The 13,172-nt window shown below is 52.3% G+C and overlaps 1 protein-coding gene across 1 annotated transcript; it reads left to right on the top strand.

Annotated features, from left to right (window-relative positions):
• The first annotated feature begins 76 nt into the window (after nucleotides 1-76).
• Nucleotides 77-13,123, top strand: tgfbi (transforming growth factor, beta-induced). The gene is made up of 17 exons (XM_086086052.1): nucleotides 77-334; nucleotides 626-724; nucleotides 3,550-3,614; nucleotides 3,815-3,972; nucleotides 4,118-4,282; nucleotides 4,359-4,505; nucleotides 4,581-4,722; nucleotides 4,836-5,048; nucleotides 6,136-6,273; nucleotides 6,364-6,500; nucleotides 6,586-6,722; nucleotides 6,783-6,913; nucleotides 11,768-11,892; nucleotides 11,964-12,066; nucleotides 12,135-12,205; nucleotides 12,642-12,669; nucleotides 12,742-13,123. Exons 1-17 carry the CDS (start codon nucleotides 216-218, stop codon nucleotides 12,801-12,803), a joined length of 2,040 nt encoding a protein of 679 aa, XP_085942178.1. The 5' UTR covers nucleotides 77-215; the 3' UTR covers nucleotides 12,804-13,123.
• Nucleotides 13,124-13,172: the final 49 nt, after the last annotated feature.

Below are 13,172 nucleotides of genomic sequence, written 5' to 3'. Positions count from 1 at the left end.
ATCATTCGGGCCGTTCTTTTCCTCAGTCTCCGCCCAGTGAGCTGCAGACCCCTACGCACCTCCAAAGACCCCCGCGCGAACACCGGCCCCCACCCGCCCCCGTTGCGTCACGTCGCGTCCGCCTGCAGCCTTTTCAAAGTGAGCAGAAGCAGCAGAAGGAAGCAAAAGTGGAGCAGAAGGAAGCAAAAGTGCAGCTGGAATTTGTTGCGCTGAGGATGAAGTCGAGCGGCTTGCTGGCCTTGCTGCTCGTTTGCTTGTGGTGGAACCCGAGCGGCGGCCGCTCGCCTTACCAGGCCGTCCTGCAGCACAGCCGCGTCCGGGGGCGCCAGCAAGGGTGAGCGAGCGACCTGATCACTAACCACGAGCAACCGACGAGTAACGTGGAAGGAAGCCCGCCTTGACGAGCGGCACCATTGTTCGTCTTCTTGGCACGCGGGTGACGCGCACGCGCGTTGCAAATGCTCCAAATCGAAGGGAAAATGTTGGCGAGCAAAGTAAAAGTGACGGAAAGTTAGGCAGCGAAGCAACAAAATGGATGAAATGTCCAATCGGTGGAATGTTGAAGGTCCGTGTGTGTTTCTTGCCAAACGAGATGAAACGCTGTTTTGTGTGTCGCCCCCTGCAGGCCTAACGTGTGCGCCATGCAGCAGCCGCGAGGCAGCGACAAGAAATATTTCGCCAACTGCAAGCAGTGGTACCACCGCAAGATCTGCAATCAGCCCACGTGAGTGCCCCCCCCCCCTACCCCTTACCTTTGGGGGGGTCGGGCTGTGTTGTCCACGGGCAACCACAGCCCAACGACAAAAGCGGCCAAACAAAAAGCTCCCCTACGCACAAAAGATGCCCAAGGAGACCACTTGGGTCAAATTGGTCTTGGAAGCAACAACGAGGCCGATTGCAAAATTCAAAGGCAGACAAAAATCGGACAAGGGCGGGGACGGGGAGTTTTTGGGCGGCTCCAGCCAAACAAGATGACCAAAGTCCGAGTGCAGTCGAATCGCAGCCTGGCGCGTCCGAATGAATCTTGCTGCTCGTCCAGCCAATCACAAATCACACTCGCGTGCTTGCCTTTAAGACAATCGGAAATGACAGACTCGATCGACATGTAGGAAAATATGTCGCGTGCCACCAGACGCCACTTTGACGTCTACTTTCACTTTATTTCGTAAAGCTCGACAATGTTCAAGTTACAGATTTTTCCACGTCTCACACGCTCCAGTGGCCAGATGAGTACAAAGAGTCCTGACCTTTCAACTGCGCCTCCCAGCGCGGATCTTCCCTTCTGCGTTTGGGGCCAACACACCAGTTTCCTTGCACGAGCTTGATGCAGTGGCTGCAGTTGCGCTTCAGGCCAGAGGGGGCAGTGACGAGTAAAAAAAACAAAAAAACAAAAAGAGAGAGAAAAAAAGTGACGAGCTCCACAAAGCATCTTGACGTTATTACGTTGCGATCACTGACCTGAATCTATGACTGGATAGCCGAAAGCCCAAGACGTTTGAAGCCGGGACGCCGCCATGTTGCTCCTCCCAAGAAACCTTTCTCAACATACAATCCGATACATTTACAGTATCCAAATTGGAGAACATTTGAGACGGTACTTAGTGGAAAGCGCATGATTTATCATGTTTTAAATTTCTTAACCATAAACAAGAGGACTTCAAACATTTTACAACATGCCTTAAATACACGTATAAATGATATGCTTAAGATGTTCACAGCAGCAAACAACAAAATGGAATATTGGGCTCGAAGGAACTGAGCGATAAAAGGTCTTCAAAGCAGCGCACACTGTCCAGATGTTCATTTTTTTTGACTTGTTAATAAATAGATGATCGCTACAATGGCGGCGCCGTCGCAGCATCGGGTCTAAATGTAAACATCGCATATTGTCGTATGTCGTCGTATGCTGTCATATATCGTCGGATGTCGTTATATATGCTTGGTATATTGCCGTCCGTGTGCTCGTGTCCACTCGTGCCCACTCGTGCCCACTCGTGCCCGCTCGTGCCCGCTCGTGCCCACTCGTGGCCAAAATCAAGAGAAGAAAAGTTTGAAGCAAAAAAGCAGACAAAACGCTGCTGTCTCTCCTCGCACTCACGATGGCCCCCTGGTGGTCACCGCCGTATCGTTTTTGTGTTCTCCAAGTCTGGAAAAGTGGTTTGGCTCGCGGGCTGTTTTGTTGCCGAGGTCAAATGAGGTCAAGCCGAGGAAGGACGCTCGCTGGCGTCTCTGCATGCAAACCTTCTGTCTGCTCCGTCATCGCACGCACGCTCACGCACGCTCACGCACGCTCACACGTCGCAAGTGAGTTTGAGTTGATTTTGCTTTTGTGAAAGGCAAGCGGACATTTTGTCATCCGTGTTGCGCAAAGTTCCCGTGTGGAAGTTGTGGAATGTTGGCGCAGCAAAACGTTTTTTTCAAACTTGAAAAGTCTTCAGCAAGACTCGACGCGCTTGACTTGCAAGTGAAAGCGGAGACGCTTTTTTTGGAAATTGCTGCCGAATGCGCCACGTTTTCCTTTTCTCGCTCGTCTCGGTCTTGTCGGCCAGGAAGTTCTTGGGCTTTTTCTCTGGCTGGCCTGCAGACACCATTTTGGCCGTGCGCCGTTCCAGTCCCGTGGATGACGGAAATGTCAACAGGAAGTCGCGAGGCCGGCTTTCCTGCCCACTTTCGACTCGGGCAGCTGGATGCGATCTTTGCTGATCCCTCGCAAGCTTGCCTTCATCCGCTCGCAAACACGCACGCGCGCACGCGCTGCGTGGGAAGGCACGAGCAACGTTTAGCAGCCGTCGGGGAGGGAGGAGACGCACGGGGGAAACGTTTTACTAACAACTTTTACGAGCAAGCAAGAATTTCCGTGTCTGCTGAGTTCCATCAGGTGGGCCGCTGGAAAAAATCCCCTTTTATGGCCTTCACAACAGATGACGTCTTACGCCAACAGCAACATTTTGTTTTCTTCTGATTGCGAGGGCGGCGGCGGCGGCGGCAGTCATGTGATGTGACATCGTCGATGCCATGTCATTGATGTCAATAGCTGGCTTTCCATCCACCCATTTTTATTTAAATTTTCAAGAAATGCAAAAAGAAAACTGAATGGAAACGCCAGAAATTCGAAAAAGGGCGCAAAATTTGCAAAAAAAAATTGCGCTTTGGGTTTGAAACGTATCGAAAAAAGGAAAATGCTCATTTTGGTGAATAAAGTAAGGTATGTTTGGGGGGGAAGACCAAACAGAAGTCTTTGGGGAATGAATTCAAGAAGTGAATATTGGAGCCATTTTAGATGCAAAACAGCAAAGAAACGCTACGTTTGCTCAAGAAGGACAAAAGAAAACTCAAAACCTGGTCTTCTTCTTCTTTGAAATGACTGCTGGATCACATCTCTGTGGTGTATAGCGCCACCTACAGCGGCGGAGTCCCCTCTCAATATTGGCAAAAGAACAACAGATGGAAGTTGCGTGTCGGCTTCGCGCATTTTCAGTCAATTTGCTTGGAAAATTTGAAACGATTGATCGGAAAGCTGCCAATTGACGTTGTTGATGTCGTGGACAGGCTGGTGACCTACGAGTGCTGTCCGGGTTACGAGAAGATTCCGGGAGAGAGGGGCTGCCCTGCAGGTATGACCTTCGACCTCTAAGACAAATGCAGTTTGTCAGCCGTGACCCCTGACCCCTCGCCTCCGTCTTTAGGCCAACGTTTTTCTCGGGCCTGGTAGCAAACACGCAAGCTTTGTGCAATGGTGTCACGCGGCGGCGACAACCGACTTTGACTTTTCCTCCTTTGTTGCGGATCTCTTTGACGGCGGTCTGGTTTGCAGCTCTGCCGCTGGTCAACATCTACAGGACGGTGGGGGCGGTGGGCGCGTCCACCACCAAGATGTACGCCGACAGAGCCCAACTGAGGGAGGAGATCGAAGGGCCCGGAAGTTTCACCTTCTTCGCTCCCAGCAACGAGGCTTGGGCCGCGTTGCCCACGGTCGGTGCGCTCGCCCGCGTCTTCGCTCGCAAACCCCCCAAATGCGCCGCATTGCCGAGACGCTTCGCTCAAGCGCAAATTCAAGTCGTTCCGTCCCAACAAAGCACCGTGGCGTTTGCATGTGTGTGTGCGTGCGCGCGCGCAGGAGATCCTGGACGCTCTGGTGAGCAACGTGAACATCGAGCTGCTCAACGCGCTCCACTACCACATGATCGCGCGCCGCCTGACGTCCGAAGAGCTCAAGCACGGCTCGTCCTTCTCCTCCATGTATCAGGACTTCCACGTGCACGTGCACCACTACACCAACGGGGTAAGGCGCGCACACGCGGGGGCGCGCGCACGCACGTATGCGCACGCACGCCATCCCAAGTACTTTTGTCCCTCAGATCGTGACGGTGAACTGCGCTCGTCTGATCAAAACGGACCAGCACGCCACGAACGGGATAGTGCACGTGGTGGACCGCGTCATCACGGCCGTTTCCAACAACGTGCACGCGCTGGTGGACGTGGATGACGAGCTGGAGACGCTGCGCGTGAGTGCCGACTTTGCGCGTTGCCGGTCGCCAGCCGGACGCCGCCGACCGCCGCTTGGCCTTCCTTCCTTCTAGACGGCCATCGCCGCTGCCGGTCTGAGCAACGTTTTGGAGGGCGAGGGTCAGTACACCGTCTTCGCTCCCACCAACGAGGCCTTCCGCAAGATCCCGCAAGAAACCCTGAACAGAATCCTGGGGGACCCCGTGTCCCTTCGAGGTGAGGCCGTTTGTCGGCTCACGTGCGGCGCTCACCCGCACGCTCACGTGCGGCGCTCACCCGCACGCTCACGTGCGGCGCTCACCCGCACGCTCACGTGCGCTCCCTTCCAGACCTGCTCAACTACCACATGGTGAAGAACATCCGCTGCGCTGAGTCCGTCGTGTCGGGAACGCCCATGGAGACGCTGCAGGGCGCCGTTCTGGAGGTGGGATGCGACGGCGAGCGGCTGACGGTCAACGGCGAGGCCGTGGTGGTCAAGAAGGACCAGCTGGCCACTAACGGCGTCGTCCACTACATCGACCGACTGCTCATCCCGGACTCGGGTACCGCACGCCAAACGTTGGCCAAACGCGCGGGCACAGCACGTTCGCCCATTCCGACAAAAATGCCGACCGATGTCCGGCGATGCCGTCAAAGGCCGTATTGCGCTCGCAAGTTCACATTTTCAAGTGCGGGCCACATCATACGTTACGGTACTGTCGTGGAGTTCCCCTTTCGGCCGCAAACCCGCCGTGCAGTACCATACGGGGCCTCTAAGGTAGGGGGGGGGGGGACATTTGCGTTCCCTCGCAAAAAAGGGACGCACGCCTTTTTATTCATTGACGCTTTCCCACTGCTGTCGCCGTTCCATTCTCGTCGCCAAGTTGAATGAACACATAACAAGTGCTCTTCAAATTTGCTTGGCAAAAAATGTTGATAAAAAAAACTTTTTAACTAAGCGATTAATCGTGATTAATCAACATTTTAAGATGTGATTAATCTGATTTAAAAATGTAATCGTTTGACATCTCGTCCCATCACGCACAAAAACAACAATAACCTTTTGCGTTATCTCGCAATCATTGCAAGGGAGCGCAAATGATTTGTATTTCTTTGCAATGAAATTGTCCCACATTGTTTTCAGTTTTTAATTTAATTTATGGATCGAAAAAAAAGTTAGGCTTAGGGTTTACTTAAAAAAATTTTTTTTTTATGTATCTTGACTTCTGAACAATCCGATTTCGGAGCAAGCTCTCAGAACGCCTTGCGTGAGTGCGTTGAGGAAGACCTGTCCTGTCCTGTCCTGTCCTGTCCCGTCCCGTCCCGTCCCGTCCCGTCCCGTCCTGTCCTGTCCTGTCCTGTCCTGTCCTGTCCCGTCCTGTCCCGTCCCGTCCCGTCCTGTCCTGTCCTGTCCTGTCCTAACAACTCGGCAATGTCCTCAACACAAGTCAGATGACCGTCAATACTAGCAAGTAGCGCTCAACGTGTTATACTATTCTTATTGCCGTTAAGTCGTCTCAGCGGGCAGCTAAGAACTGGGCCCGGTACTTGCAAGCAAGCAGCGGGTCAAAGTTGAGCATGAAAGAAGCTAAAAAAAGAAAAAGATCCAAAAGAGATTTGGAGGTGAAAACAAGAAACGATGTGTCGCAGCCAAAACTTTGCTGGAGCTGGCCGAAGGCTCCAACGTGGCCACGGCGACCCGAATGTTTGCGGAGGCGGGCCTGAGCCGCCACCTGAAGGGTTCGGAACCTCTGACCATGCTGGCTCCTCTGGACGACGCCTTCACAGGTGAGAGGGCGCCCGCCGCGACGGCCCCGCCCCGCTCTTGACCTTCGGCTTGACGCTGTTGCCGCGTGCGTGCGTGCGTGCCATTGGCAGGACGCGTGGGCGGCGACATGGGGAAGGTGATGACCAATCACATCGTCAAGGGCCAGCTGTCGTCCAAGTCCTTGTACCACAATCAGGAGCTGGAGACGCTGTCGGGCGTCAAACTGCGAGTTTTTGTCTACAGAAACGTAAGCGGTGTGATTTGGGAAGGGCCGCTTCCGCCCAACTCACGCGTCACTTCCTGTCCCGTCCGCGGCTGCTTGGCGTGCGTAGAACCTGTGCGTGGAGAACGCCTGCCTGGCCGCCCACGACAAGACGGGCCGCTACGGCACCCTGTTGACGGTGGACCACGTGCTGGCGCCCCCCACGGGAACGCTGATGGACGTGTTGAAGGCGGACGATCGCTTCAGGTGAGTTGAGCGCGGCCGGTCGGCGCTCGGGGACGGGCCGCAACTTGTCGGCTTTTTCAGCATCCTGGTCGGCGCCATCCAATCGGCCGGAATGACGGAGCTGCTCAACCAGCCGGGAGCGCTGACCTTCTTCGCTCCCACCGACGCTGCCTTCCTCGCCATCACGCAAGCCGAAGTCAACAAGCTGATGCGTGAGTCCGCTTCGGGGATTTATTTTATTTTATTTTTTTTTTCTTAAGAGCTCAGTATTGTTCATTCGGAAATGTCATCATCATTGCTCTTTTATTATTATTATTTTTTTATTTATTATTATTATTATTATTTTTTTTGTGTGTGTGTGTGTGGGTGAGTATGTGCGTGCGTGCGTGCGTGCGTGCGTGCGTGTATTTGTTAGCTCACCAGAAAACCTATTAGAAAAAATCTCATACCGTTCACCTAAACCGAACACCAGGAGACCCGAGGGGACCAAAGAAAACCAAGGAAGGTGAAATCCAGCACCGACCAGACACCCCCCACCAGAACTCCTCCCCAGCCCAAGAAACATCCAGACCCCAACAAATCCAAAAAACATAAAATCAGGGAGGCCTCAAGAGACCAAAGGAGAGACCGAGAAAAGGAAGGAAGGACAGACGAAGCCGCGTGAGATCCGCAGACACCAGCCAGCCTCCACCGATTCAATAACCTGAGGAGGAAACAGATTGTGTCTGAGTTTCGGTAGATGCTGGTGTGGTGGATCTGGCATGCATGAAAATCTCCACCAAAGAGGGGAGCCGTTGACCCCCGCCGGAACAGAGCAAGCGCAACACCTCAGGGCCCCCCAGGCCGCGGCAGCGCCAAAGGACGACCCCCGGGCCCCGCCAGGGCCACCGGCCGGAGAGCAAACCCAGGAGCAGGAGCGCCCCCCGCCCCAACACGGCCCGCGCCCCCGGCCCAACGCAGCAGGACGGGGCACTGCAGGCCCACCAGGCACCCCACCGGCCCCCAACCCCCGCACCCCCACGACCCCCCGCCCCCCATCCACCCCCGCCACCCACCCCAACCCAGCCCCAGCCGCCCCCACGTCCCCAATCCCCCAGACACCCCCCACCCCCAGCACCCCCCCCCCACCCCGCAACCCCCACCACCGCCCCCCCCCCCCCCCAACAAAGCCGCCCTCACCCGACCCCCCCCGACCAACCGGCAGCCCCCGGGGACCACCCGCACCCAGGCACCGGCGCCGAAGAGGGGCCGGACAGCGGAGCGGAGAGGGCAGCCGCGCCCACCCCACCCCCCGCCGTGTGGAAGGACGGAACACCGGGGGCAGAAGGGGGAGATGGGGGCACCGGAGGGCGGCCGACACCCCCGAACCCCAGGCCCAGCGGGGGAAGGCCCCGGTCGTCACCCCAGCGTTCTTTGTGAAAATTAACCCCTGTTACTGAGTCCGCCAGCTCGCCGACTGGCGAACTCTACCCCTAAACCGTGAATGTGACCCCACCCAGTGTATATACAAGTGTGTGTGTGTGTGGTGCATTAAAATTAGGAGCAGGTGAACCGGAGCCGATGGAAATTATATTCCCATGCTCCGATCCACCCGCCACCCAAGTATGTTACTGAGTGTATGTGGTGCATTTAAAAAAATTTATAGGGTGAAGACGGTGTTTCCACCCTACCCCACCCCCCAAAGTGTGTTATGTGCCCTATATGTCTATAAAAGTGTATTGTGCAAACCTAGTGTAGTGAGTTAAGAGGAGTGACCAGCGGGGCCCTCCCCAACCGGGCGGGGGCAGGAGGCGCACCGGCCCACCAAGCCCCCACCCACCCCACCAGGACCCCGGCGGGCATATGGGACCCCTCCGGCGGGGCGATAGGGCTCGCCCCCCGGATACTGGGTCCCGCCCGAGGCGCCAGGACGCCCACTGGAGCGGGGCGGGCACGACATCAAACCCCAGCCACCCCCGCCGGCCCCCGTAGCACCGAGACCCGGGCCATGGATGGAGCCCCCGGCCCAGGGGAGGGGAAGGAAGGCGTACCGGGGAGGGGGAAGGGAGGGGGGAAGGGGACGACAAGAAGGGCAGGGGGCAGCGGCAGGGACGCAAAGAGAGGGGGAGAGGAGGAGGAAGGGTGACGAGGGAGAAGGGACAGGGAGGCGGAGGACGGGCGGGGAGAGGCGAGGAGGGAGAGGCAGCAAGGGGGAGGAAGGGGGAGGGGAGAGGGAACCACCGGGCACCCCGGCGGCCCACAGGCCCCGAACCGCGTCGCCGGGCCCAGAGCGACGGACCGCGCCGGAACGGCGCCGCCCCCGACACCAGGGAAAGCCCCGCAACGCAGCACCCCCCAAGAGACCCAGGGAACGGCCAAGACGCAGCCGCCACCCAGCAGCCAACAGAGGGGCAGACCCGCCCACTCCCCGCCAGGGGGGACAGCACCCACAGAATTAACCCACTGGCATGCCGTGAATCCGAATATCAACCCCTGGTGCCCATCGGAGGTGAATCCGCTCGATCCCGCTGGCAGCAGCCGGGTTCCTGACTATAGAAACACAACCATTAGTTACAAATTGCCTAATACAGAAACATCAATGCAAGTTATAACGCTGCTGTGGCTCTCGCTAACAGGCAGAATTAAAATCCAAGTTTAGGTTAAAAAATTCTATATACGTAGACCATGTTTCTTTAAATTTTGACATTTGGTTTTTATTTGAGGCAGATATTTTTGCCATTTAAATATGATTTATGAGGATGTTAGACCATTGGTCGATATTCAAAGTTTGTTTATATTTCCAGTTAACAAGAATTGTTTTTTTTGCGATAGTAAGGGCTACAAGTATAGATTGAAATTGTTTATGTGGTAAGTCAATTGTTGTTAAGTCACCTAGCAAACACAAGTTTGGAGAGAACGGTATCCTACAGTCCAAGACAGCGGAAAGTTTTTCTAAGACTTTAGTCCAGAAACACATAACCGGAGTACATAACCATAAAGCATGAAAATAATGTAAAAAGTTTCCGTTTTTTATTTTATATTTTTGGAGCAAGGATGTATATGATAAAAATATATTATCTGAGAAGAGATGGTGGAGATGTGTAATTCCTTTCTGCTCCCACACATTCAAATAAAACGATTGGTTGTTAATTTGAAAGTCGGGGTTATGCCATAGGGGAGAAAGCCCGCTGGGCTCCACTTGGGCTTTTGTCATTTCTCGTGCCTTCCACCAGGCAGTCAGGGTGGCGGAAATCATTGGATTTTTAAAGCAGTTATGTCGCTTAATCAATGTTGTAATAAAGAGTAAATCTAGAAGTCTGAGGTTATTACAATCCTTCTGTTCTAGTTCCAGCCAACAGTTAGTATCTCTATTGGGTTGTGCCCATAAAATAATATATTGTAGCTGGTTGGCTATATAGTAGTGCATAAAATTTGGTGCCTCTAGACCTCCTTTGGATTTATTTTTCTGAAGAGTAGATAGACTAATCTTTACTTTTTTTTTTTTTCCAGTAAAATTTTGTAACGGCTGAGTCCAACAACTGGAACCAGTTAGCCGTAGGTTTAAATGGAATCATTGAGAAAAAATAGTTTATTTTGGGTAAAACTTTCATTTTGGGTAAAACTTTTCATTTTAATAGTGGCTATTAGAGAAATAGGAAGATTATTCCAGCGCTCCAAGTCACTATAAATGCTATCCAGAAGTGGAGTGAAATTTAAATTAACTAAATCAGTTAATTTAGGTGAGATTTTTATGCCTAAGTATTTTAAATTACCTATAGGAAATGAGTAGTATGGGTCCTGGCTTGCAGGGTTCCATGAATTTTTTGTAATAGGTAGAAGTGTTGATTTTGTCCAGTTAATAGAATAGTCTGATAACTGTGAGAATTTAGTTATTAAGTTAAATACTTCCCCTAACGAAATAGCAGGCTTTTCTAAATAAAGTAAAATATCATCGGCATATAGATTAATTTTATGTTCTGTTACCCCAGAGTGAATTCCTTGAATCATTCTTTCCTGGCGTATGGCTAATGCAAGCGGTTCAATAAATATTGCAAATAATAAAGGCGACAGTGGGCTTCCCTGTCTTGTGCCTCTGTAGAGTAAAACTCTTAGATATAATCCCATTAGTAGTAACAGTAGCTTTAGGAGAATCATATAATACTGACACCCAGTGAATAAATGACTTCCCAAAGCCAAATGTATTTAAAACAGCAAAGAGGAAGGACCAGTTAACTTCGTCGAAAGCTTTTTCTGCATCCAATGATATAATAACTGCCTTTTTATCAAATGCCGCTGTGACATGCTGATAAGGTTAAAGAGCCTCCTAATATTATTAGTAGAGTGACGCTCTTTAATAAAGCCTGTTTGGTCGCTATGAATGATTGTCGGGATTACTGTTTCTAGTCTAGATGCGAAAGCCTTAGTGATCATTTTAATATCAGTGTTAATTAGTGAAATCGGACGGTAACTTGATGGAAGGGTGGGGTCTTTTTCTGGCTTTAATAAAAGTTGAATTGCTGCTGTATTCATGTGTGGGCGTATGTGACCATTAGTTTGAATTTCTGTTACTACTCTTAAGAATAGTGGAGCAAGCATTGACCAGAAGTGCTTTAAAAATATAGCCGGATAACCATCCGGGCCGGGTGCTTTGCCATTTGGCATACTATCCTTAGCACTGTACAACTCGTTTATAGTAAGTGGTGCATCTAACATATCTTTATATTCAGTAGTTACCTGAGGTATATTTAAGCTACTGAGGAATGCCTCAATATGCTCTGGGTTAGGTTTATTAGTTTCTGAGTATAGGTTGTGATAATAATTATAAAAAATTTGATTAATTTCTTCTGGTGATTGTGTACATTCACCAGTTGTCCCTTTAATAGCCGTTATAAGCGATTTTTCCCGATTACGTTGAAGTTGGTTTGCAAGAAATTTACCTGATTTGTTATTATATTCGGGGAATTTGATGGCGTCTCTTCGGCTTCTTTGCCGACGTGCTGACGCTGCCGGTTGACTTAAAGGACAAACGTTTGCATTCCGCCGTTGCCGAGCAGACAAATATTTAGGCGCCTGTCAACCTTCTGCAGGCGACCGCCAGCAGCTGACGGCCTTGCTCAAGTACCACCTGGGCGAGGGGATGGTGGTCAGCGGCGGCGTGGGCGCCCACACCAGGATCACGCCCCTGCAGGGCGACAAGCTGGAGCTGGGCGTGGTCAGTGCCGGACGGCGTCTCGCTTGCGTTTTGCTCAACTTGCGTTAACGTCGCCCGTCTGTCGCCGGCAGAGGAACTCCACGGTGTTCGTCAACCGAGTGCCGGTGGCCCACGGCGACCTGATGGCCACCAACGGCGTGGTGCACGCCATCAACAGCCTCATCAAACCGCTGCGTGAGTACCGCTCCGTCGGTGCCGCCCGCCGTCCGCTGTGGCTAAAGACGCCGACCGTTTGCCCGCAGCTCCCAAGGTGGACCGGGAGCAAGCTGACGGCGCCCTCAGGACTTCTTCATCTTCTTCTACCTCTTCCACGGTGAGCGGCGGCGGCACGGATGACATCGCCACCAAACTGACGTTTTTCTTGAAGCGGCTGAGAAAATAACCCTTCGCTCCGATTGGCTTCTGGCTAGCGTTTCTGCACGAGGCAAGAAACGGAAGTGACAAAAGGAAACGAGTAGATTTGGAATCGATTTCCATCTGATGAAAATTCCATGTTGACCTTCAATATGTCAAGAGGAAGGTCAACATTGAAAATGAGGCTGGTCTTCTTCTCGGGGTTTTTATAGTTGAGGCTCAGCCGGCACAAACGTCGCTTCGCACACGCTTACAAGCGTCGAGCCGCCGTCGCTTTTTTTACAAGCATGCCGGCCGGTCGGTCGCTCGGTCGTCGGTTTGGTGGCTTGAGGCTGACGCCGATGTCCATCAACTCAGTCGATGACCGGCGTCCATTTTTCTTGCTTCTTGTCCAGCGCTCAGACTCGGGGAGCTTCAGGAACGGTGAGTTTTTCCTCAAAGCGGAGCCGCTGAAACGCCGGACCGGGTCCTGACTTTGCTCCTCTTCCCTGGCAGATGACCTTTTCCAGAAGGTCATCCAAAGTCGCTCCAGCAGGATGATGAACGTCGCTCAGTGATGTCGCAATTTCCTGCTACTTTTTCAAACAGCGGCTCACTTCCTGTTGACAATCTGGCACGCGCGCTGTAAAAATTGGACTTGAGTTGACTTGAAGGCAAAAATTAGGTGCAAAGTCGAGAACGCTTTCTTTGCTTCTTGTTGCTAACGAGCTCGTTATCGTCGCTAACTGGCTAACGCTTGCTATCTGCTAGCTCAATTACTAACAAAAGAAAATCATCAACAAAAGCATTTGGGGAAACGTTGCAAGGCCGAATTTCCGTTTTTGTTCACTGATGCTGGTTTTATAGGTTTTATAAAATAAATGTGTGGTGTGATGAAGCCTGTTTGTGATTGTGAGTTTTAGCAAACGGGTGCAAAATGCACAAAA

This window comes from Leptonotus elevatus, chromosome 10, assembly GCF_054856555.1.
Source record: "Leptonotus elevatus isolate MCC_2025b chromosome 10, RoL_Lele_1.0, whole genome shotgun sequence".
Lineage (NCBI taxonomy): Eukaryota > Metazoa > Chordata > Actinopteri > Syngnathiformes > Syngnathidae > Leptonotus > Leptonotus elevatus.
The sequence above is the reverse complement of the archived record's forward strand: the minus strand, read 5'-3'. Positions and strand labels throughout refer to the sequence as shown.

Bases quoted from the DNA above. Each gene is read 5' to 3' on its own strand.
- tgfbi (XM_086086052.1), top strand. From the start codon at position 216: ATGAAGTCGAGCGGCTTGCTGGCCTTGCTGCTCGTTTGCTTGTGGTGG. The intron at 3,973-4,117 runs GTCGGTGCGCTC...GCGCGCGCGCAG, and splicing joins CTTGGGCCGCGTTGCCCACG to GAGATCCTGGACGCTCTGGT. The intron at 6,914-11,767 runs GTGAGTCCGCTT...AACCTTCTGCAG, and splicing joins CGAAGTCAACAAGCTGATGC to GCGACCGCCAGCAGCTGACG.